General features: G+C 38.4%; 3 protein-coding genes across 11 annotated transcripts in view; 2 read left to right on the forward strand and 1 right to left on the reverse strand.

Moving 5' to 3' along the window:
• The window catches only part of clmpb (CXADR like membrane protein b), a 79,687-nt gene extending 72,733 nt beyond the window's left edge, over window positions 1–6,954 (forward strand). Inside the window, exon 7 of the mRNA XM_077541852.1 lies at window positions 1,137–6,954. Within this exon, the coding sequence (XP_077397978.1) occupies window positions 1,137–1,473 (337 nt within the window). The 3' untranslated portion in view covers window positions 1,474–6,954. The remainder of the gene's footprint in view (window positions 1–1,136) is intronic.
• Window positions 1–26,998, reverse strand: part of LOC144033067 (C5a anaphylatoxin chemotactic receptor 1-like) — a 463,289-nt gene that overhangs the window by 317,794 nt on the left and 118,497 nt on the right. The window lies entirely within an intron of this gene.
• gramd1bb (GRAM domain containing 1Bb) overlaps window positions 20,555–26,998 on the forward strand; it is an 89,123-nt gene continuing 82,679 nt past the window's right edge. For 5 of the 9 annotated variants that reach the window (XM_077540761.1, XM_077540763.1, XM_077540768.1 and 2 more), the window contains exon 1: window positions 20,557–20,768. The gene's annotated coding sequence lies outside the window, so the exon portion shown is untranslated. Of the gene's footprint in view, window positions 20,769–26,998 lie in introns of all 9 variants that reach the window. The other 4 variants (XM_077540766.1, XM_077540764.1, XM_077540769.1 and 1 more) reach the window with 2 other exon arrangements.

Consider the following 26,998-nt stretch of genomic DNA (forward strand, 5'->3'; position numbering starts at 1 on the left):
ACTGTGACTTTATACACAAAATTAGGGAGTGGGTTCAGTAAGGACATTTTCACCTTGGAGTATTCTCACTTTTGTTGCCAGTGGTTTAGATATCAATGAGTATGTGTAGAGTTACAGTATTTTGAGGGGACAGCAAATTTACAGTTACACAGGCTGTATACTGTCTACTTTTTACTTTACATTGTAGAAAAATGTCACATGTTTTCAGAAGATATTTACAAAGTTGTAAGGGAAATACAGGGAGTACTCGAGTTATGTCGTAGGCGACCTACAGCGTTTCAACTTTACGGCGAGCATACCGCGTCCATAACACCTTCTTTTTCGTTAATTTCTGACAGTTATCGCTCCATTTTAAAGTAATTTAAAGTTGTTTTGTTACCTCTAGCAACAGGTGTCAATCGAGCAGGTCGGCTCACCATCAGGCCCGTCACATTGCCGTGGTTAAGTTTCCATTAGCTCCGCTTTGCCGTCTGTCAGCAAAGAATGTCCGTGCGGAAACACGAAATATTGTTTCCGGTATCTCCCGGGTAACGCAAATATGTCTTTTGTTTCTAATTACTGTGCAAAGTATTTTGATGTAAATATCGACTCATTCACTGCCTTTGACAAGTATACTTGTCAATTGTATTTTTTAGAGCGGTGCTAAATGGGGGCGAATCTGAGCATGCTCCACTGTAAATATCAAACTTGGAAACAACTTTACTGATGCCCAACCACCGGTAGATGACATCATTGCCCCATTTTATAGGAAATAAACACAGTTTCAGAGTCCATGGGAGAAATGGCTGTATTTTGGCAAACCTACATTTTTCTGCTGTCAATTATAAAAGAACGGGACGGGACAAAAAGTAGGGAGTCTATTCTGTTATTTGGTAGATTCGGTTTATATATAATTATTGAATGTAATATCACGTGAGTATTGGAAATGTAAAAATTTTCTATAATGACTGGCAGTGAATGAGTTAGTGAAATCCAACTTAAGTCGAAATTCAGGTTACATCACCATCGTAGGAACGAAATTCGTTCGTAGCTCAAGGACTCCCTGTACTATTTTTTTGTGAGATAATGTATGTATATGTATATTTAAATGCATTTTGACATGAGTGAATATTCGTCATGTGCCTGTTTTTGTCCAGAGAGGATGCAGAGGCTCCAAAGGCAAAGCTGGTGAAGCCCAACTCCCTGTCCTCGTCCCGCTCTGGCAGCTCGCGATCAGGTGCCTCCTCCACCCAATCAATGGTACACAACAGCGCCCAGCGCGGCCACCGCCCCCGCCCACCTGCAGTTGCAGCACTGAAGGAAAATGGACAACCTCCGGGCTTTCCCCAGTCCCCTTCGGCCTACACCACAGTGGTGCCGTCCAAGACCCCCGAGCCCCCTACCACTCCCAAATTCAACTCCAGGAATTTGTCTGGGCCGACACCCCCGACCCTTATGGTCCCCGCCCAGACCAAGGCCTTTCAGACTGTGTAGGACTGCAAGTTAACTCCTTTCTGCATCCATGCCAGACTCCCATCCCTACCCCACAACCCTGAACCTTTTCCCAAAGGCTAAGACTCTTCCATAAACAAAGAAATGCAAATAGTTAAAAGGATGTAATTAAAAATTCAATACTATAAGTCCTAAAGTACTTCTAATGAATGCATACTTAAAGGGAAAATATGAAATGCTTGCCCCCTACTGAATTACATAAAAGAAAAAAAAAAGATCAGAGAGGAGGCAATGTTCGTGTCATATGACTCAAGCAAGGAAGCCCTGTGTGCGGCAAGCTGAAGGGACCCCCTTATCGAGTATCTATCTAATCAAAATTGCAGGCATGTAATGGAGCAAAGGGGTAAAACGCGGACGAAAACATTCAAAGCTGAGTGATAGTAGAAGTAGCCCCCTCCCACCATGAGATGCACGAGATGGAGACTGCAGATATTTTCTTCTCCAGCAGGAGGGTGATGTCATCTTCATCCAGCACCAGATCCAAAACCACCAACCCCATTTACCACCCGTGGGTTGACCCAATTGTGCCCATTCGTGCAGACAGGCACTGTATTTCAGCGTGTGTGTGTGTTTGTATCTGTGTGTGCATCATCAGCCTCTTTCATGAGAAACCCACGAAGAACCTGCTTAGACTCACTCATCTGACTGAACAGCCAATCTGCTTTACCACCAGCAGGGCAAACTTCAGGTATAAGGATGTAGCACTAACAGTGGAGTCACATCAGTGGAGTCTTCACCTCTTTTTCTGGTAATGAATACCTTATGTCTATTAAATACATACTGTATGCTAAGCTTATAGACAGACCATGAATTCATATAGGGAATAAGCATCTATTAGCTCAAGTTGAGTATTTATTCCCTGTCCTGGTTTTATGTGTTTCTTTTATCGATAAGTTGACGGACCAGGTCATAAGAAGTATTTTAAAATGGTTTTTTTTTTTTTTTTTTGCTTGTTTGTTTGTGTGTTGCATTTCGGGAGTCAAACCAAAATGTGTCACCATGAATGTGTGATTGATGGTGAGGATGGATGTCATTATTGTTTTTATTTCCAGAAATGTACTGAATAATAAGCGCATAGAAATTTGCGTAATTTGGGGTGCTTGTGGTGTTATCTTCACTTCTGCTACCTGTTTTCACTCTTGTAGTAAGACATGAAAAGATTCCTAATGAAGATGAAGTGAGCTTTATAGTGTTCTATTAATTACAATTGTTACATCATGCAGTATAATTAGGGTGACTAGACATCCCGTCTTTGAGCCTTGGCTCTCGCCAAATGGCGGATTTCACCAAAGTCATTGTTTTGTCATGATATTGTGCATCGTGTTTTTTGACAATCACAGTTGTCATAGCGATTCCTATGATAAACCCGTTAAAAGGGAATGCAACTGTTAAATTATTTCCTATTTACTACTACTACTACTATCTACTATGGCCGCCAAAAGATTGGCTAATGGTGAGTGTGTTGATTGTTTAAGCACTGTTAAACTGTCAACCAAGATAGCATTTAGCATTAACGATCACCCACAACCATCTTTCTCTCGCAAGCCCCCACCCGCCGTTGACGAAGATTGACTATCGACTAAATTTGGTGAAATGTATTGTATATTCATCCAACTCTGTTTTTAATGTTGAGAGTCTGGTCGCCCTAAGTATAACGGCACAAATCCACTGTATTGATTGACCACCTGAGAGGTTGGAAGATGCTACGGGAGGCAAAGGAAATGCTAGCACACCAGGCAGCAACCGAGGGTGTTGCTTCGTATGGTTGCTATGAAGACCTCCAAGTAAAATTCATCAAATCAAGAAAATAGACAGATCCGGTCGTGACGAGAGATTTGTGAGCTTTAGCACTCAGGACCACGTAATGCCCCATGATAAATTTCCTCAGCAGTTTTTCATTTACATGAAGCTACTTTTTGCAGAAGCATCAGATTCATTGCCAGGAAGGGAGATCCTATGCTGTTAGGCACATTAGCAAGCCAACCTGCTACTAAATGTTTTGCCTCTGTCAGCTTCTTCAAGCATCTCCTCTTGTCTGCTTTCTTCAGTCTGCGCAATACCTTACTTGTTTGATTATATTATGCTGTGAATTAGTGAAGATAACCCAAAGAAGAGATGAGGCTAGGGTCAATTAAGATAGATTAAAGGACTGTGCAGTTTATGATCACTTCAGTGTTAAAAAAGTATGTATGTATCATAGTCAGGACTCCATAATAATGGAGCGGCATTCAATGGCAGTCTGAATGAATCAGCGGGTGCTGGTGTGTTATTGGTCCGCCTGTGGTGATCAGCCAATGCCCCTTTTGTCACATAGTCACAGACCCAGTGCAGTTTGATTGAACGTAGCTTAAAACAGAGCAAGTAGCTTTTCTATCAGTGTGCCTTTGCAATCCCTTATTCCTTTTCACGCTTTCTTTCTTTCCCTTATCTTCAGCACACCGGCTCAGAAGGTCAATAGCGGCAAATATCGATGCTACTTCAATAAGTCGTCCGGCATCCCAAAGGGGGGCTTGAGAGCAGTGCAAAATATCCATTGTGAGAGAGCAATCCCATGCCACGGGACAATGTACTGTACATTATGTAATCGGTATTGTTTTGTATTGTACATACAAATAGATATATGCACATGATGTCATTTAATTTAATAAATTAGGGTATGTGAGGGGTGATTGGCACCCTATGCCAGTAAAAGTCAAATGGAAATCCCAAAGGTGACTTCAAGACATGTTTGGTGTTCTAAATCAATAAACATGTACTTTGACTTCACATGTAGGGCTTCCCATCTGACTTTCCTCTGAAGGAAGTGGGAGAGATGCCTTTTATATTAAACTATAGACAGCAGTTCATATCTGACCAGGGAAGCTAGTGTGTGTGCGTGTGCATGTGAATATGCACGTGTGTGTACGGTGGAGGGGTGCGTGCATGTTAATTCAGTATAAGCCCTCGGGCCACACCCACACACTCTACGGTTAGCCATTCGGCGAATGAGAGGGGATCTAGCCAGGCTAAGTAGCCTTTATTTAACAATGACATGAATGCAGACTGACAGTATTTATTTTCATTAGGACTCGAAAGTCAATTGAAGCTGGCCTCACAAACGGCGGCCATGTTTTCTCTTGTGGGGGAGGGGTGCGTTGAGACAAGCGTGTACATAATTCATAACTGGGCTTCATGTTTTTACACTTGACCATGGGTGTACATACATGAGAATATTATGCACATGCAAATACTATGTTAGCAATTTGCATGTGGACAAAAGTCTTGGGATGGCACCGACCTCTTGATCAATTCATGTAATAGTAAAGTTGGGCTCGACTGTCAATCTGATGCTGATCAATCTGATGCTCCATTCCAGACGCTTGGAAGTAGGAAGCTCCTGATGTCCGAGCTCAAAGCCAAAAAAAAAAAAAAAAAAAACCACTCCAATGAGCTGGAGGTACATAACAGACTAATATGGTCACTGTCCAACAGAAATCATTTTTTACAGTAATAGTATCAGATTACTTGAGAGGAGTTCAGATTGTGTCCCAGTACACTTGAGATCGGAACCTATTTTTCTGACAGTGATACTATGAAATCTGTGTAAGTCTTTATCAGAAGACTGGAAACGGTTTAACTACTCCTTGCTGCAAATGTGGTGTGTCCTGATACTTTTGTCCAAATAACTGCATTTCCACTAGGGCTGGGTATCGATTCTAATTCGATTCACACGGGTTCAGTCCGATTCGATTTCGATTTTTCCCGATTCGATTCACTTCAGTTCAATTCGATATTGATAAATTATGGAACATCAATTCTTCTTAAATGTCAAGGACATGATATAAACTCAAATATTAAATTCAAAAGTAAATTTTGCTGAGGCAGTAACTGGTTAAACGATTTAGTTTATTAATGAAAGTAACACGTGTTATAATAAGTTAAGTTTAACACAAACATTGGCATCAGCAAGGCTGAGATGAAAATACTTTCATATTTCTAATTTAATAATTGTAAATATAAACTTAAACTTAAAAGATTCTGAATTGTCTTGAAGTGCAATAAGTCAGATATTTCATAAATGTAAGACTTAAAACTTTTGAATTCATGTAACAGTAAATAAAAAAAAAATTGGCCTTTAAAATTCTACTTTCTGAAGAATTTATGGCTTGAAAAGGAAAATCGATTCGACATTGAATATTCAATTTAAAAAAAAAAAAAAGCACAGCCCTAATTTCCACAAGTACACAGGTGCCAACACACACTTCTGCTCCTTCAGAGTCAGTTTGATGGGTTGAATTGTATTAACGAATAGAAGCTGTGATGCAGACAAACATACCCACAGTAACAACATGCAGACTTTCACAGCACTCGCAGACAGCCGTTGCATTTCAACAACAGCGTCTCCTCCAAGACGTTGGTTGTCACACGAGTCTGTCAGAGCACTGTAGCGCTGGGAATCAGCAGGCACTTCTCCTAACGCGATTGATATCGAGCCAAGGCTCTCGACATTGAAATTCCCTCCGCCGCCGATGAAAGCAACAATAGTGGCAGTGACGGTGGAGGTGGAGGAAGGGATGCAAGTCTTCCAGCTGTTAAAACTCCTCCAAGCGCTTTGACTCAGGTGGCAGATCCCTGACTTCATCCTCTCATGTGCGGCGCTTTCTTTTAACAGATTTCCATTAGCTCAGCAGGGGAATAAAGACCACACGCACGCACACTCTGTATCATCTTTTATAACAGTATTCCATCGACAGTGTATGTGTATTGTCTTATCATCAACACTCAAGTATTATGTTAACTTGTGCTGTGTGATAGCCACAATGTTTTGGTTTTTTTTATGTTTGTTTTAAGGTGTTTTATTCTGACTTGAGGGTTGACCGAAATGATGCTCAGACTTTTGGGCCTCGGAATGTGATGCGTTTCTCCCCCCAAAAAAATGACGGACGGTGCTGAAGTCACCCTGGAAAAGGGATGCAAAAGGACCTGCATGTAATAAGAAACTGAGCAAAGGAATGGGAATGCTTTGCTTTGATGTATCATACCTGTATTTGGATAAGGAATTTAAAAAAAATAATCTAAAATTGTAAATATATTCACAGAAAAATTTATGTAGCTTTATTTTTGTCTTTTTTTTTTTAAAGTTGTCATCCATGTACTTTGCACTTTTGTGTGTGCAACACTCATCATGGGTCTGTGTGGGATGTGTGTTGTCGACTGTTTCTCCTCGACGACATAGCATAAGCGTCAGGAGCAGACACGCTTGGCACAGCGTTACTTAAGGGGACATGCAAGACACTTTGGTTTCCTTTGGCAATCATCCATTTTCTTTCTGCTGTTGTTCGGTTTTGAGTAACCGTGCAGAATTCTTCGTTTGATTGATGACAAAACAATCCATGTAAATATCACAATTTTAAAAATGTATATTTTTACGACTTATGAGTTGTTAATCTTTCATTTGCAAATAAAATATTCAATGACAACCTACTTGGACTTTTGTGGTCTTTTGGTTGTTGCAATCTTACAAATACTATAATTGTGGGAATGCTGAAGCATTCTCCACACTTTTTTGCCATGTAATAACTCCCACATAATACTTCCGACTTACACTGTTCAAATTTCAACTTGCTTAAAAATCCACGCCTACTGGGGTATATATCGTCTGATTCCACATTAATTACAGTATCCGCACAATTTCACGTTAAAAATAAACTTTTCCCCATTCATTTTCAATGGTACAGACATTGAACTATTTCTAATTGTCACTTTCCACGCCCACTTCCATACATATAACTTCATCGTTACCAGGTGTTTGATGCTGCTAGTTGGCACAGTTGGTAAAGTGTATTGTCCAGTAACCAGGAGGTCATCATTTCATAATTTATCTCTCAATGTACTTCATAAGCATTCCACATGCATTCAAATCTTAGCGTTCAGCCTTCAGCATTCCCTCGCAATTTCTCCAGAAATTGCACTTACTCTAGTTGAACTTATTTTTCCGATTCACAGGGGTGCAAGAATGCACAATTCTAAGACTGACAGGACTGACAATTTTTAAAGTCTTTAAACACGGAAATACTACAAACACACTTAAACACATACAATTTATCGAGAGCATGAGCAACGGCTAACACAAATATTGTACAGTACAGTATAACCGTGTACCCAATCCATCAGTGCTTACAATACAATAAACAATCCTCTTTTTTTTTGATTGATTTCTTTTTTTTTTTTTTTTTTTTTTTTTTTTTTTTTTTTAAGGCAGCATGTGTTTTAAACAACATCACATTCAAGACCAGATTATATTTGTATACACTCTCCTCCTGGCCTCCATTGTTCGACATGATTGGCCATGTGTGACAACAACATCATAAACACACGTACACAAACATCCAGCCACACACCTATAAAATTCATGCATATGCTGTTATCATCTGCTGGCAGCTGCAGTATGGCAATTTATTGCGCATAGTGTTTTACTTACACTTTGGCTAGTTTTGTGGACGTTATACAATATGTAACACTGCTGCAGTCATCATTTCACCATTAACAAAATGTAATGGGGGTGATATTTTTCATTAGTTAAAATTTAAAGTCTAATTATAATCCAAATGTGAATAAACATGTATCAATTCTTAGCAGGGCTGCATTCTTAGTAAGTACAGTAGAAGCAACATATTTATTTATAAACCAACACCGAAAATGAATGTGAAAAAAATATCTCTGAAATGCTATACCAAATTTTGGAGGTCAAACTCTATTTATGACCTGTTGGCGTGTCATACTGCAGCTCAGTTCAGTGAGCAACACAGGTGGATATTTTTCATTGCTATTTTTGTCTATTTCTGTTTGTTTTTTCTTCTTTCTTTCTTTTCTTCTTTTGTATTTCATTTTGTATTTTATTTTATTTTTTTTTATTTTTTTGAGAGGTGGGGGAGCGGGGGGCGGGGAGAGGTCACATGTACTAGGACCAGATTCACCAAGGACTGATCTACATTATATCTGAAGTTACGGTAAGCTAATTCATACTCCAACTTGTTCTCAAAGTTAAAGTTGTATGTCCCGTTGAACATTACATTTATTCTATTCTTCTTTTTTTCCATTTGTGTCCTTTCTACACTTCTTTTTACACTATTGACATTGCTGAGGCCCCCTTTATTTATTTTTCCCCACTCAGCCTTGTTCCATTTTCTCCATTTATTTATTTGTTCATTTATTTAATTAGTTCAAAATCTGAACACGCACAGTAAATAAATATATTGTATTGTAGGACCTTGTAATTAAATGCACACTTTTTATGATGCATACATGCTCTGTGAATAGCCTTTATAATACACAATAATGCTCCCTATTGGAGGTGAGATGTATCAACATGAGTGGAGCCTCTAGTAAGGTGCCTTAATTATAAATAATTCAATATAATAAACACAGTAACTCAGTTTGCGCTTTCCACTGAAGACAAACCACTGCGAGGTGATTTTGTCCGCTATATTGAGACTGCATCAGATCGTTGTTGTTCTTGGCTCTGGTTGAGGTGAATGGAGCTGTGCATGAGTGGCTTTGCTTAAAGCTCCCTCTCATGGTGGAACCTGATGATGCAACTGGACTATGGCATCTGCTTGTTTTCATTTGAAAATGTTGATTGACATAACAAAATGTCTAGTCTCTTTATTTAAAACTTCGATAATTTATTTTCTAATCTGATGGTTTGTTGAAAAGCCGTCCTTGGTATGTAATGAGTGTTACCCTGTGACCCGTGTCGTCAGTATATCTCACTCTCTGACAACTTATCTAATTATGGTGTCGCCATGAATCCACAAGGAGAAGTTAATGGCATGCTATTTTTGACATTCCTTCATTGCTGCACTTGCACTTTATATCTTGAGTTTTCTTTGCAATTGATGAGCAATAGCTTGTCTGTTTTCTCAGGCTGAAATTGTAAACCAGCTATCATTCTAACATGTGCCTAATTTAAAAAAAAAAAAGAAAAAGAAAAAAAAAACATCGATTCATATTCTTTTCACTTGTACTGCGGGTGTAATGGAATAGTCGATTGGGTTTTGGTTTGATTTTTGGTTTTGCTTTTGTCAGGATTCTAGTTTTGAGTGGATTTTGTTTGAGTTTGTCATCATGTTGCTTCAAGTTTCAGTTATGATCTGTTATGTTCTGCATTCCTTGTGTGTCTTACATTGCCTCGTCAAGCTTTGTCCTGCCCACCTGTGTTTGCCTGACTTCCTCGTGTGTCAACCAATCAGAACCCTCTGCCACTTGTGTCTTGCCCAGCTGTGTCTCGTTGTGTCAATTAGTGTGCGTGTATTTAGTCTCTTGTTTCCCCTCTGTTTGTGTTGACTCATTGTCATTTTCTTCCTGTAATGCAGCCAGTTCTGTTCCGCGCCTTGTCTCGATTTACCCTGTTGGACTTTGTTGTTTTGGTTTCTTAGTTTGTAGCTCCTTTTTGCCTCCCCGTTTTTGTTTCTTAAACATTTTTTTGACCGCATTCTTTGCCTCCTCGCCCTGCTTCCCTGTATTTGGGTCCACCACCACACCCCTGACGTTTCAGAGGGAGCCCATCACAGCTGGCTTTTGGTGAGCGGCAAGGTACAACAAAGTCTGGCCTCATTGAAACAAACAACCATTCACAAACACACTTGCACTTATAGACAATTTACAGTCTTCAGTTAGCCTAACAGGCACATTTTGGGAATTTGCGAGGAAGCTGTGCAAGTATAGGTAGGAAAACTTCACTGATCCAAAATTGAAACCCAGAACCTCTCGACAGTGTGGTACACGTTTTAACCACTAGTTCGCCATACCTGACGAATTGTATCTAAATGAACAATTTTAAACATTAAAATCATAAGCTAGTCTACCTTTGTCAACATGTGACTGTTTTGAAAATCAGTCTGCTTAACCCATGTACGGTCCAGCGTAAAAAAAAAAATGCGAAACATAATCATTTATTTAATTCTCACTAACCAACCTCTCATAAGGAAAGTTACTTGCACTGTAGTTCCAAAGTTTTACACAACTTTTGAGGTGCCCCTCAATATGATTGTACAACTTGAGGAACTTCTGCTTTTAGCAGCTCCATCAGAGTTCATTTTTCCTCATGGATTGAAGTCAGCTTGAAAAACTTAAGCTCTGTCACGCAAGTGCAGCAGAAAAGTATACTGAAGTAATCTTAAATTTCCTCACCAATACATAAAAAAAGTGAAGACATGCTGGAAGCTCCCTCTGTAGGTTTATCATAGAAGGAAATAGTGTGGGTTGTCGGCAGACAACTGTGCATACAAAGCAGCTCTGCATCTCAGCGGGAACATTCACCTGTGGATGATTGTTGTCAGGTGTGTACTACTTTGTTACTGATGCACATATATTGCTGAGAACAAGACTTTCTCATCCCTCACCTGAAGGTGGAAGAGTCATCAAGAGTATTGACTTGACTGGGAATTGCCCTCGAAGCAGGCAGAAGGGTTCTCCCAGTAAGATGATAGATAATCATGACATGTCACGCAGAGATTTTTGTTCCACCTCGTGTTGCAAAATGTGAGTGCTGAGGGGGATTACTGTCTGTGAATGTTGTAGAAATGGATTTATGTGTCAACCATACTCACCTTGACTTTTGCTGTCACAATAACCTAAATTGTGGGAATCCACACGTGGACAGTAAAACAAAGAACTGCAAATGCCAAAAATAAATTTGTGAGACTGCCCACCTTCAGAATAACATGAATAATTGTTTTAACAAATGTTTTAAATTCCCTTAGCTTTAGTATAAATAAAGCTGTTTGCTCTTTGTTTTCTTTCAGAGCACAAAGAAAAACCTTCCTCTGCTCTAAACCAGTCTTGTCTGAACCTGTAAGTGCCGCCTCCGTACATACGTAAACTACATGCTAATTTCTAAGGTAACCTAATATTGGCACTGCTTGCGCATTTAACACCAGAAATATTAAGTGCTGGTGTGAGTACACCTTTCACAGACATCTGGCTGGAATCGTGTTAAAGCGGAGCGTAACCTTGCACAGCAAAAAAAATCTTCTTGCTAAACTGAACCGGAAACCAGATATGAATTACTGCATGCCCTTCGTCACGTAGGAGGAGTGTTCTATAAGGTTAAAAGTGAGTTTGTCAATGAAGAAAAATACTATTGCATGGCCCTGTTGACTTAAGATAATCCAAATCATATTAAAGCCTAATATGAGGTATCCGATGTAATTATTTGGTTTCTATATCTTTTTCTCTTCTGAACTCCTATCAGAAAATGTTGGAGAGTTCGCTTGTGATCCTGGCCAACTGTGTCAGTGCCAGATTACACAGCTCAGTGATGGTGTTCTGTATCTTGAAGGGGCTAACGATCTGTCAAATCGTGTGCTTTCTAAAGAAAGCTTTTGGGCTGAAGACACTTTATTCTGCTTGGGGATCATATTTTAGTGTGGAAAATGGGAAAGTAATTATTTTTAAAATGCAGAAGATGGAAATGAGGAAAGATTCAAAATATATATGCGCCTGTGAATCCATTTGGCAGTATCTAGAAGCCATGTTTATCATCAGTGGGAAAACCTAATTTTGATAATTGGCTGTTAGGACACATTATTGTTTTTAATGTGGCTATTATACAATCCTAACAAATTAGATTTGTGGATTACTAGACTGTGTACTTTATTTGATTTTATTCTAGCTTTCCATCCATCCATCCATCCATCCATCCATCCATCCATCCAACCATCCATCCATTTTCCAAACCGCTAATTCTTATTTTGTTGTGTTATAAAAATGGATACCTTTCTATTACAATAAAGAATGTTATTTAAATGTTATTCTGTACAGTTGATAAAGTTTACTTGGAGTTGGACATCAACCATGTCAACTCTTTACCACTTTCAGACCCAACACATCATAGTGCAGTTCTTGCATTAGGTGGCATTAAACTAGTTTTTACAGGTGAAATGAAATAGCCAATGAATGTACAATTTTAACGCTGATAAGCAGCAGTGACCTGCATTCTGCTACCACAGATCGTTTCGAATTAGACTATAGCATGTCATTTAATGTTTTATTTTATATTGGGTGTTCTAATTTGAATCTTGCAGTTAGTTATAAATACGGTACTTGACTGAGCGTTCTGCATGGAACAAGGTCAGGTTAGGCTCATGCTGTCAGATGCTGATTGCCTCCACAAATGGATGATGGTCCCAGTGGAGGCAGCAGTGCTTCACTGAGCGAAAACTGCTTCCCTACTCTTTCTCATCACACCTCACGGCCCAACAAAAAAAAAGTGTATTTAGGTTTTTTAAAGCAACTTTGTGTTAGCTTTAACTTTGTGTTATCAGAAAGTCTTGCACAATCATCCATCCATGTTCTATACCACTCACTTATCCTGTTCAGGATTCAAGGGAAGCATCACACCTAAATTTTGTGATTTGGTGTGTTTGTTCCCTGAGCTTTACGATTATTAGAACCCTTCCTACTTCTGCTACTTTAAAACATACGGAGCAACAACACATACAAACTTTGATGACAACATTATATAGAGGTAAATATTCGATGACTAGTAGCTACTGCAGTTTAGTATAGGGTGCCTTCTCTGCTTCTTCTTCTCCTTGCATTTAATTATGCTGAATTTCTTCCAGTAGACTAATGTTGCGGCATAACATGGCAGAGCGGTGCTGCAAACAATGAACAACTGTGATATATTATTCATTGTTTGCAATTGAAAAAATACTTCCCTTGCTGGAAGTAACAGTGGAAATTCATTTAAAAGCCAGAAATGCATAATCAGCTGCGAAAGTGTCCAAATTTACTGAGTCACTGTTCTTGTTCCTCATGATGAAATGTTGGCAAGAAGAAAACGTCTCTTTGAGCTCCACGCAAGCAGGTAGTGAATGTCTCTAATTAGGCCACATTTGATATGGCAAGCGAATGAGTTGTTTGAATCATTTGTGTCAGTTTGCAACGGAAGCTGATTCCGACTCTTTTCTTGTATGTGTGGTTGACGGTGTGAATACTGCGTCTGCATGGGCGCACTAATGAGGACTCAAGTCAAAGCTCTGACTACTAAATGAAGGAGCAGCGCATCTCAGTCAAGAAATTGATCTTTTCCTTTCATCCCTACAAAAGCTCTGATCACCAACGTGCTGAGAAAGAAAGTCTGATGATGCATTTCCAGTCTTCCCGCGTCCTGGATTGTTTGACAAACTTGTTAACAGGTTATTGTGGAAATAGAGAAAAGTTTAAGAGAAAATCTGATGACAAGTGCAATATTTTTGCTACTCTTCTATTTCATAACATAAAAACAACAATACAAGTTACATTACTTGTACTTCTTTATTGACAGTAGGCATTTTACATGCAGAAGTAATTTGTTATATTGATGTACTGTATATACATTATATACTGTACTCTGTATCGGTGGTTCTGAACCCTGTTGAAGGTACTGATACCCACACCATACTATGTGCATTCACTGAACCCTTCTTTACTGAAAAATAAAGTATGTTGTTTGTTTGTTTTTTTTCGTTTTTAAGAAAGTGTTCCTTCAGTTTAGCAAGATAGCTACTTGTGTTGAACTACAATTGCTTGACATGGCATTGCAAATCATGCATTTAGGATGCTGACTCCCATCACTCAACTCAATATTTATAGAGCAAAATAAAATAACCACTTTTGTTTTCTGTAGATGGAACTCAGGGGGCAGCAGATACAATGAAAACATTTTTGACCCCAGGATTGAACCCTGTGGAACACCATATGTTTTTGCTCGACATAGTTAGTATGAAGGGATTACAAAAATAAGGAAATTAGATGATGCATCATCACAACAGTCACAACAACTACTGAGCGCAACAAATTCCCTCACAGAAAGGCCAAGCAATGTAGCATGATCACCTGCACCCAATAATGGCCAAGCGGGGCGTATCATTACAAATCATTTGAGTCTGCTGTGTGTCTTGAGCATTGCAGAACACCTGAGACTGACTCACCGAATCCCTGGGGTTCGAACCAACCCAGGTTAAGAGCCAATGCTCTATATACAGTTGTAGTCACAATCATCCAACCACGATTTTGAATTTTGAAGTCAAACTTGTAATGTGTAATGTAATGTAACTGTAATTTATGTAAGTAAGTTGTTTCTGTCACTAATATAAGGACATATCTGGGTTTTTTTTTTTATTTATTGATTTATTTTTTTACTTTGTCTTATAATTAGAATCTTAGAATTCTAGAAATTGTCTTAGAATTTAATTAGTTTTTTCATAACAGATTTCTAGGAAAATATTTAAACATGGCTGCTATACAGTACATTGTGATAGATATTGAAATGTTTAATCTTCATCTTCATTTGTATTGCATTTCCTACCAATATTTGTAAAAAAAAACAAAAAAAACGAAGAAGAAGAAAGAGAAAAAAAAGATGCAAATTAACTGCACACGCACACATCAAGTATAAGGTTATTATTGTTATGACCCTATGACAAGTGGACCTACATACTTTTTATGTTCTTCCATTTTGATTTTATTATGGGTTAAAAATTCATTTCCAATGAATAATTACATTTTCGGTTTAATCTGCTGTTTTCTGAAGAAACTAGCAATTGGCCTGCATTCAGTGACAGCGTAGGAAATCAAGCTGATAAGCCACAGAGTCAGTTAAGCCCTCTGCAAGGTAATTAGATTCATATAATCCAAACAACAAAAGCCATAATCCTTCTTGAATTTACTGTGTTCTGTTGGCGTCTAACTGGCAGACCAGTCAACAAAATGCAGCCTGACAGATTATGAAACTGAGCCCTTTATTGGATCGCAAAACACAAGTTAATCAGCATTATGTTATACCATATGTCATAGTAAAGTCCGAAATGTGTGCTTGTGTGTCAGAGGCATTGATACTGGAATTATTGTTTTCATTTGATTCTAAATAATCAGGCTGCATACATTAGCCTCATAGAGCTGACATTTGTACTCGTTTTTCCTCCCACATTCCAAAACAATGTGTGTTAGGTTAATTGATACTTTCAGGGTTCGGGTGGCAACCAGTGCAGGATGTTACAATTCTGCTCAGATAGCCGCCAGTTCATGTGCGACCTGATAAGTGGTACCAAAAAGTGGATGGAAGGATTTATTATGAAATGCTGTCATTTCGGTCTCACAAAAAAATAAAAAATAAATAAATAAATAAAAATAAAAAATAACTTTCCGACATACTGAATTTCCTTTCCGTTTCCTTTGACATGCTTCCGGTACACTTGACAATTTTAGAGGCTGAATTTATGCCTGTTAATACCACGTCTAGATATTGGTGCAGGTAGTGTAAATTACGTATCACGTCGCCTCCCATGTCAAACTGCACACACGGGAGGCGACGAGGTACTTTCATTTTAAAACGTAGTTTGAATTAGAGCTGCCAAAATTAATCAGTTAATCGAAAAGTAATCTGATCAAATTAATCGAAAACTATTTTAATAAATAGTTTAACAGCACAAGTTTGAAAGCAGAATTATTTCAGTAACGATTGTTTTATTTATGTACAGTATATAATGTTACTTGACATTCTGTTCAGGAGCTGACCCATCTAAAGTTCAGAGACTGAAATAGACCACAGTGGACAGTATATGGGCATCTCCAGCCTCACTGCACAACTCAGCCTCCCCAAGGGTATCTTCTTAGAGGCTGACCCTGCCAAGATCTTTGGTTAATGAGCAAGTGCAGGGACATTGATTTAGTCTCCTTCTCCTTTTCTATCTCCTTCCTATGCAGGCACAAGATAAACCGCAGTCTCTTGGGTCGTGGCTCAGCAAAGCCCCACCAGAGTTATTTCCTTAGTTCACACTCAAGTGCCACATTAATTATCCACCAATGAAAAGTCGACTCCAGTCCAATTAGTGAGCATATTGAGTAGACGCAATGTTGTGCTTTAAAAATGTGCTTATGTGCTGCAAGGCAAGCATGAATTATTATAGACCAGTAAAATCCAGTCATTTTAATTCCAGTTTACCAAAGTTAGTACAGTACCGCATGCACTTTGCCAAAGTGACTGATGATTATTAACTCTGCTAGAGTGACCACAGTGTTCTCTTGCAGTCGTTACAGTTATATTCAGTTATGATTGGCCTCAATGTTCCAATCACATTCTACCTTGATCAATTGAATGTTTTGTTGTTGCTTGATATTTATTATTGCATTCCTTATTATATTCATTACATTTTTTTGGTCCGCAGCAGGACGGTTTACCCTTATAGATGTGAGCTACTGCTGTCCACAACTACTACTGTGTTGTGCATGGCATGCGTTATGTTGTAAGTGAAACTGTGCATGCTGGTAACAAATCAGAAAACAGGTTAGATGCTCAAATGTAAATCCTGTTGTTGTTATGGAGACTTTTGTCCACATGGTGGCACAACAGCATTACTCTTCATTTCCTTCAAAGGCTTGCTTTGTTGAAGTAACCTTTGAAAATTCTCAAATGTTTAATCCTTGAATTTATCCATCCATCCATCCATCCATCCATTTTCTTGACCGCTTATTCCTCACAAGGGTCGCGGGGGGTGCTGGCGCCTATCTCAGCTGACTCTGGGCAGTAGGCGGGGGACACCCTGGACTGGTTGCCAGCCAATCGCGGTCCTTGAATTTAACTCGTTTCATATTTTTGAAATAACTTATTGGACATACATGGCATACTTCATTTCAAAGTTTGGCTTCAACATTGTTACAAAAAAAAAAAAAAAACGCCTAACAGAAACACAACTACAGTCAACATAAACACTATATCACAAATGTTATTGTTGCAAAAGGCACACTTTGTAATTATTAAAGTACAGTAAAGTATTAAAGTAAGGACCTTTAAGCTATCCTACTTGAAAAATAAACTGTGCGGATGCTTCCGTTCTAGTCCATTTATTTAATTGATGTGGCACAGTGGTTAAGTCCCAAGACGCTGGCAATGATGTCATTTCGTCATCATGCTAGAGTAAAAACCCAAATGATGGCATAGTCTACAGTTTGTTTCAGAAATATTTGGGCAGTGGCATTTTTTCTTTTGTAATAAGTGTTTTATGTGTTATTCTAATATGTAATAATTTGACAATTATATGGAATAAACTTTTACAGGTTATGAAAGTGCATTTTAAAGCACAAACAGAAGCCAAAAACCCGTGTTTGACAAAATGCCCTTTTGCTGGACATTGGGGGCAAACATGATTGATGAATTCTATCTAGCAACAAGTGGGATATTGAGGATATGTGGTCCAGAAAATGAGTGGTGGAGCAACATTGACAAACAAGAAATATGCAGCGGTCTCCAGTCTCAGGGTTTGATTCACACTTTATCCATCCATCCAAGTTCTTATGCCTCTGAGGTTTCGTGGCTAGAATAGTAAGTCATGCCACTTTTCTTCTGTAGACGCATTCACGTGGATTCAAGCAAGCAAAAATGTTCTACTTGCTAACCTTTTAAAAATAAGCTATGCACACGCTTTCAGCGCAAATATCAGCATGTGCTCAATTTCCAAATGCCAAATGTGTCACTAACATCCTTAGTTTCAAAATACTGTCAGATTCTAAGCAGAAAATATACACGCAAAAAGGACAGAAGCAAGAAAAGCTGTCAGAAGTGTCCCTGCACTTATTCTATATATATATATATATATATATATATATATATATATATATATATATATATAGTGCTGTCAGGCGATTAAAAATGTTAATCTAATTAATTACAGGATTTGTAATTAATTAATCTAATTAATCTATTTTAATCTCATATCTGCTAAAGGTCTTCAAATAAAGAATTTGAATTATAGGACATTACAAAATTATAGTACATGACTAATCAATTAAATACCCCAAGAAGAGAAGATTTGAAATCCACATTTCTATTGTTGAAATGTGCTTCATAAATGAAATTCAAAAGAAAATGTTTAAGCACATCAACAAACCAATTAGGCCATGTATTATTTCAAAAGATAATCTAAACATCAATTTTGTTCAAAATATTTTTAAACAAAGTTGAATGTAAACGTTCACAAGCTGAGGTTCGATGTATGGATGGCATGAGATGAACTGATAATAGATGTGGTGGTTTTTGAGTTAAACTAACAAACTGGTAAACTGGTAAAGTTAAAGGCACATCCCTTGAGCCAACTTCTGTAGCTTGAGACCTAACAACTTTTTGTGTCAGGGCAAGTCAAGTTTACCATGTTTGGGAAATTTGCAGACTCTGTTGCACCTGCAGCAGACCAAGGAAATTTTCAATTACACGCCTCTGGCGCAGCTGACAATTTATAGACAGAGTGGACTACAATTTAGACCAGCTAATAGCAGGTCTAAATTGTGGTATTCGAGGTATTCCATGAGGTTGGTGGATTTGATTGTGGTGCAGGCAGACAAATTTCAATTCAATTAACTATTTATTATTCTTATCATCCATCCATCCATTACCTGAACCGATAATCCTCACAATGGTCGCGGGTGTGCTGGAGCCTATCCCGGCTGTCTTCGGGCAGTAGTATACCCTCAACTGGTTACCTGCCAATCACAGGGCAACATTGAAATTTGTGGAAATGTTCGTTCCTCTATTTATTTGTGTTATATATTGGCACCAAACCTCATTTGAACTGTACTCATTTGCGGACTATGAGATATAAGCAGAGTGGTCATTCCATCAATAATGACAAAATGCCCACCTGTCAAAACATCTATGACAGACAGTTTTGTGTTTGTTTGTTTTTTGTTTTTGTTTTTTTTAACAAATTGAAAGACTAAGATTGTCATAAGTGCTGTGTGCACAAAAAGAATAGTAACATACAATGTCAGGCAGAAAATAGTGGTGATGGAAGCGTGGTGAAAATAACGATGACTGCGGCCATGAAATTTTCTCTCGGCTCTACAATAGCAGCTGTCGTTTAGCAATAACGGAATCCCAGTTAAAATGACGGATGGATAGATTGACAATGCAGTTTGATTTGTCTTGAAATATTGAAAATGACGGAATGGTGTCCCAACTGTTGACGATGATGGACGCTCAAAATTCATTGATGCGCCCACCTCTGGATATAACAGCATGTCATCTAATAGCCATGATAGTAAACATTAGATATCGAAAGAATTTGACCCAAGGGTAGCATATACAAGCTGAACAAAAGGAGCCCAAGAACTGATTAAATTACAACAATTCAACATCCAATGAATGTAACAGCTTGTTAATTGAACATTTAAGTCTTGAACTTCATTTAAAAAAAAAAAAAAAGGAAATGTGCTCTCAGTCAACCTGTTATTATGCTGCCAGGTGGACCCTTGCCTGCCATCTGGTAATGGCTCAGGTCACTGCATGACTATTTTTATCTACAAGACAACTCCATCGCTCGCTCCTTGGCTCATTCCTGCTGTTATCCCCTTCAAGCGTGGAAATTTTCTGCACGGAGAGAAAAGTGGAACCAGTGGAGACGTGGAGGGGAAGTGAAAGGGAGGGAGTGAGTGGTGTACTTTTAGGGGAGATTCTCCTCTTTCTATGGTTATGCATCACAACTGAGGATCTCAAAATAGCACATTCCTACTGCGCATCCAATCCGATCTTGCACATACACCAGCTCCGAGCGCATGCACACATAACGTATAGGCTACTGTATCACATTTTTTTGCTAGCACAGGGAATTCTTTTATGAAAGATGAGTCATAACATCTGCTTTGTTTCGCTTCTTTTCTGTCACAATGCCGCCACATGCATTGAGTCTTTTTTTCCCATTCAGACTCTGCTTTACTTGCACAGGAAATTCAAAACATGAACTAAAGCTCTGTTCAAATTGTCTGCAATTTTTAACCATCCCAATTTCCAGGCAACCATTTTGACCCAAACATGTGTTCCAATGTACAAGAGGATTGTAGTTAACTTAGCTAACAGGAGTGTTTTTGTCTGCCTTTTGCTATTTGCATATGATTGTGTGTGTACAGCACAGTGCGCTGCTCTGTGGTTTCCTCAGTGAATGCACGCCTATGAGTGAGTGAGTGAGTCCAAGTGGAGCAGGACGAGGAAGTGGAGGGAGAGAGGGAGCTGAGAGAGGAGGCTGGAGACGAATGGTGAGAGGGGGGCATTGTGCATGAACAGCAACGGGAGCAGGAGGAGGTTGTGATTCCTCAAGGAGAGCATCCTTCTGTCTTGGCTTCAGCCTGAACGAAGACACCCTCAGCTGGAAGTACACTTCTCTCCTCTTATGTAAAGGGACGGAGGAAGGCGAACTAGCCTGACTTCCTTTTGTAAACCTGCTTGACAGATGGCAGAATGATCTTTGACTCCACTCCACAGCAAGGTAACGTATCACGCCACCTCTTGTTCACATCTTTTTAATAATAATACAAAGCTGCATGCTGCATACATGTGTCCTGCCTGCATGTGCTTGAGTGAATGAGCCAATAAGCCAAATGTGACGCTTTCATTCAATGTTTGGGCAGTGTCAGCAGGGATGAGATAGCTCAGAAGTACTTTGACCCGATCACCACCTCATCAGCACCTAGACTGAGTGGACTTATTTGACTTGTCAGGAGGCTTGCGATAAAGATGCTTCACCTTCGTAAGCAGTCAGGTATTCTGAGGTAAAGATGAAGGGTGCAGTGTTTCTCACCTGCCAAAAGCCATAAATAAAGTCAGTGGTGTTTTTCTCTGCAGTAGACCAACAGAAAAAGAATGGCGTGTTGTTAAAACACCTACTTTTAAAAATGCAATTTACCTTGAAAGAGCAACACACTTTTTTTTCCCTACTTTGTGCTCTGTTACTAACTGAGGATTAGCATCAGGTGACTTGGATACAGGCCATCCTTTCTTTTGATAAAAGTCTCCACACAATGTTCTAGCTTCTCCCAAACATCTGACACGGTTGGGCGCATATTGTTTGATTTCCTTAAGAAAATACAAATCAGACAGTTTTTCAATCTAGGGAAGTTTGCTCCCAAAACAATACAGGGTGTCCTCAGACATGCACACGCACACATACTTACCATGATCCTCAAAACAAAGCTTCAATCAGAACGTTGATTTGACCTGATTAACAAGTCAGCATTATAATCTGAGGGGGAGGAGTGTTTCTAAAGCTATTTCCTACCTTTAGGTTGCAACATATGTTATTAGATTATACTGTATAGTATGATGACAAGATAATAAAATTAGCTTATATATTAATCATATATATATACACAAAGCACTTTACAAAAACAAACATAACAATAACATAAATCATTAACATCAATACAATCACAACAAATCAACATTTTACCATTCCTACTACATACACTTTGATGTTTGACGCAGATGACAGACCACAGAATCAGTCTCCTTTCAACAGTTGATCAGAGAAGTGATTGCAACAGGTTGTATTCCATTTGTGCAGTTGCAGCACCTTTTTCTATTAGTGCAATTTAATTTCAATTAGGCATGTTTTTGACCACCTGAGGTGCATTAATAGCCAGATGAAGGGAAAGTAACGTTTGAGTTCCTCCACAAATTGACTGGATTCACAATATGTGCCTCAAGAGTTATTAGTGATTGTAGGTCATTTATGTACATTGAGGTTTATGTTAACTGTATTATTTGAACTGAATAATTATGACCTCAGCTAATAGGTATTGTATAGACAGTAGCCCGTAGGCAGTATCTTATTTTGAAATGACTTGGTCAGAACCATCAAAAAGCCCAAAACGGGTGGCAATACTGCCTACAGGTGTTAACATGCAATGCTCAAGTTTATTTTATGTTTTGTTCTAAATAAATCACACCCACATAAGCAAATTAAACAGTACAAAAAGAAAAGCTGGTCTGATTATTATTGCTCACATAGAAAAAAACAAACAAACTATGTTCTAACCATGCAGATATGAGGCGGTGGTTATCACTACCATAAATCAGTCATGCCAGCAAATATTTTTCAACATCTTCGTCCAAAAAATTTACTTTTCGCCCGTTTCAGCCGAATACAGCATTGTGAACTACAAAAGACATGATAATTTGCGCCGCTGGGTCAGTTGGAGGACATGACACTAAAAGGACTGGCCAAGCCTATTTCTTTGCCAATGCTGTTATGTACAAAAAAAAGCACAATTTTCTGTGCGTTTTTTTTTTTTTAATACCATGAATTATTATCTTTATTATTCCAACCTCCCCACAGTATTGTGATAAATATTGTCTATTTATTGTATTATTTATTTATTGTTTTGAGTAAATTGAGTTTGAGATAAAATGTGTTCGTCATTATTTTAGTATTCACTTTTTTTTCTTTTCTTTTTTTGTGTGCTATGAGATTTCACTTTTTCTAAAACGGATGCCTTGGCTCAAAAAAAAAAAGTTGGAAACTGACACATCCAATTGTGCAAGTAGTCATAATATTTTGGCTGGGCGGTATATATTATGTAATTATCATTAACATTAAAAAAATATGTATATAATTTTGTTATTATCATTATTTATTTGTGGAAAAATATAAATACAAGTACTGTATTATTAATACTATTATCTTGATACACTCACCCCGTGGACAAAAGAGTCAAACTGTGAATATGTGCTAATGTGTAATCTTACACAAGTGTCTTTCCTCACATTGGTTTCCATAGTTTTTAATGGTGCCCAACACTCCCGCTGCCTGTTCGAAGTAGATCCCTTTAGTAATCTCTCTGTTAATAAACAACCTTTATTAGCATTCCTTCACTAATCGCCTGCATGCCCACTCCCTCATAAAAATGAAAGGCTACAAAAGCTTAGCGTACTTGGCATACTTGACTAGTATTACGAGGTGTTAATGGAAGCCACATTGACCTCGTTTTGTGTTCAGACCTAGAGATTTTATTTTGGAATAAATTGCATTAGGACTGAACAGCTCCTGACGTATTGGCATGAATTCAGATATAAAATATTGAGTTGATTCTTCCCAAGTATTAAGAAGGTATGTTTTATATCAACATGCATGGATCTTTTTGTGATTAATCCTTTGATTTGGTGCAGCCATCATCCATTTCTCTTCTTATCGTGATGTAGCAGTCACTCTGGCAAAGTGTAAATCTGGACTCATCAGACCACATGCTCTTTTCCCATTGCCATCTTTATGCACTTTTGCAAATGTTCAGCTTTTTTGTCTAATTAGTGTCACTTCGGAGGCATTTTCTTCAGAATGCGCAGCTGACTAGTCTTTCTACATTGTGAAAGTTTTCAAATTCAGCTCAATAGCCATAATGCATAATTTCACTGCTGAAATGAATGAGTGGGAGTTTAGAATTAGTCCTAGAGTCGAGATCTACAGTCAAGAGGTCAAATCTCACCTCAATATGGCTTCCTCCCATGCTCCAAAAAGAGTTTAGTTGGAGACTAAACGTGCAGAGGTCAAAATGTGCGTATGATTGGATGTTTATTTATATGCGCCAAGCAGTTCCCTGTGACACCTGAACACTGGAGGTGTTGTTTCATATCAATTCATCTGCGTCATTAAGTTAACCACAAATGCAAGCAGTACTCCCTTTGCTCTGGCACTGGAGTTTACTTTGCTTCTGGGAAATGTGCAAGCAACTAGCAAGCATGATGCATAATATGTCGCTGTCATCATGAACTTTGAATGAAAGTAAACTGTGATTATTAAGAGCCATTAGCAGCTATTATGCAGCTCTTATACAAGTATAATGTACAGTACTCATTTAGTCACCTCCAGCTCTTGGCTTTTTGAGTGTGTACCAGAGACAGCCAGAAGACAACATTTAACTGGCTACATGATGCTGCTGCTGCTTCAAGAGGCAGTGCAGCAGATGTTCATGCATGCTGAAGGCCATAATTGCAACTCGTTTTGTTAACTGGACAGGTTACAAGTGCCCATAATTACTTATCTGCTGTGTGGTCTAACTCTAGTACTGCAAAAGACGTATTTAGTGTGTAATTTTGTGCATGAATTTCTCCCCAAAGATGGACGCAAAAATGTGGGACAGTTTGAATGAATGTGATTAATTAAGAATCTATTAAATGTCAAATACAGTAAATACCAGACTGGCCTCAAATAGTTGCATTTTGCTCCTAAAAATTGAGACAGTATAAGTCAAAATTTCATCTACTCGCACCTGTGTGAGCAATAAATTTGTGCCCATTTTTGGGCTCTATTTATGTGCAAGTCTGACACGAGGTGTGGTCGAAATCTGCACAAGAGCAGGCTAGACTAAGTGTTGGTATTTTTGCAGACCTGTGCAAGCTATGCAGCGTCACACTTTTTTTTTCTCTCTTTTAAATGAGTTTTTCTCAGTTGTGGGTGTGAACACAGTGGACTTTATTCGCAGCTGTTTCCCTTGTGACTCCCAATTCCTTACTTTAGTGGTACTTACAAATCTTAGTTGCACCAGCCATGTGTCTCAATGCCAATGTTTGTGCAACATTAAATGGTCATAAACAACAAAATGAAAAATGGGGGTCTGGGTGGTGGCAAGACTAACAAAAACAATTACAAATGACTTTTGCTTTAATATTATTATTCTTGTTTTCGCAGCTGTTTCCGACACACCCTTCATTATTTCTCTTTCGTATTTCACTGCATTTGTTGGTGCGCAAACCAAAAGCAGGTGCATGCTGACTGGGGAAATTTAAAAATAAGCACTTGGTTGGTAGTTTATTGCACATGAAAATCCACAGTGAAAGCAAATTCTTTCAAAAACAGGAGGCATGTTTTTTTGAGAAGGCGTGAGATCAATCATGACTGACAGGTCCATTTTCAAGCTCCTCCGAACCTTTGTTATGTTACAAAAAGCCTCAATTACACGGACAGTAAACTCCATCAATTCAGAAGAGAATATGAAAATCTTGTTTTCACTACACATTTCTGACTCACTCATCAGAAGAGTGCACCTATGCTGGATAAATGTAAAGCTTTTTGGACAGCTTTGAAGACATTTTTCATAAGCCAGCAAGAACTACGAGTATAAATATTGCAAGTAACTCATGATGAATGGCTTCTGTCTTGCATCTCAACTGACTTTGTCATTCACGTCTTGTTTGTTTATGAACCATTAATCAATAACACACTTTGGGCAGGGAGTTAGTTCAATTTAGCTAATGTTTCTATAAAAACAGAACCAACAGATTCAGAAAAACTAAACAGAGCTCATTCATTGCAGTCAAAACACAATCCTTTCTCCACCTGTGACTAACGAGCAGACGATGCTGAGGTCCTTTGAGAGAAATTGAATCTCATTTTTCTTGGACTGCATATGGAAATCCTCAGCACATTAATTAACTACTCGTAGCTGTTTGCACATGAACGCTGATTTGTTTTTCCTAACTGGGAAGGAGCCTGACGGGAAAACCTCTTAGCACCCAAGCTATATCAGCCTTATTAATTGCAACTGTAATTATAATAGTTTTGTAATTATTTCATAAAGTTCCCATCATCGACCAAAGACTTCATTTGGTGCATTATACAGAGAGAAGATACTGCTTTTTAATTATCATAATTGATAAAATGAAGGCAAGTAAGGCATTTTAACAAGGGCGAGTTGTGAAGGTCAGACACTTGAGAGACTCATCATTATCGCAAAGTACAGACGCTGACTCATTGAGGGTTAAATTTTGGATGACATAGATAGCAAGCAATTAATTACTTACTCTTTACTGCCTGACATCTCACACCTTCCCATGCAAGCTGAGGTTGTCTGAATTCTTATAATGAATGTGCAGTGTATTGTGGTGACAGTCCAGTCAATATCTTGGTGTAAATCTTTGCTTCATTTTGCTTTGATCCATGCTCCCACTGCTCGTATAATTTATAGTTATTTGTTCTCAAGGTTTGCCATAAGGTCGGAATTGCTGTCATATATTCAAGTTCTACACATTCGATGTGTGACCTCCATCCCAGTGTCTTATTAAAGGATATTTTTAGCATTGTGCAGGCAGCAGGTTGTCTCTGTGTGTATGCGACTCTGGAGACAAATGGATAAAAGTTCAACGTATTCAGCAACCTTTTCAGCATAAATTGAAATCCCCTCAAAAAGCCACAAAACGATTTATTCACTGTGTGATGGATTCATCAAATAAAGAGCAAATCGCTCCCTTTAGGGAAGCACCTCTAAAATCTCAGACATGAATTCATACAGTTTAAATGTTAGGGGTGCAACTACCGATCAACGGACGACGGAAAAGAAGCAGAATTCAACAACCATTGGATTGTTCACCTACTAATAAGAGATGTGAGCTGTGTTTAGACTGTTATGATATGGGGTTCATAAAAACGTACACATACAGAGTGTTGGCAAAGTTCATTTTCTTACAAACTAAAACCAGAAACCAGAAACAGTCTATGATTAACAACAGTATAAGGTGCCAGTATAATCATAATTTTAATGAGCAAATAAAACTGTGTTAGTTTTACCAGACTATTTATATACAAAAAAACAAAAAACAAACACAATTAGTTTCAGAGAAGGTGAATAAACTTTGACTGAAAGCATATTAAATATAGAAGCGAGCAAATGTCTTGTCGTTGCTGTGGAAACTGAGCTGTCACTTTGAACTGTTCCTTCGTGACCTCAA

The sequence above is a fragment of the Festucalex cinctus genome, chromosome 13 (assembly GCF_051991245.1).
Source record: "Festucalex cinctus isolate MCC-2025b chromosome 13, RoL_Fcin_1.0, whole genome shotgun sequence".
Taxonomy (NCBI): Eukaryota; Metazoa; Chordata; class Actinopteri; order Syngnathiformes; family Syngnathidae; genus Festucalex; species Festucalex cinctus.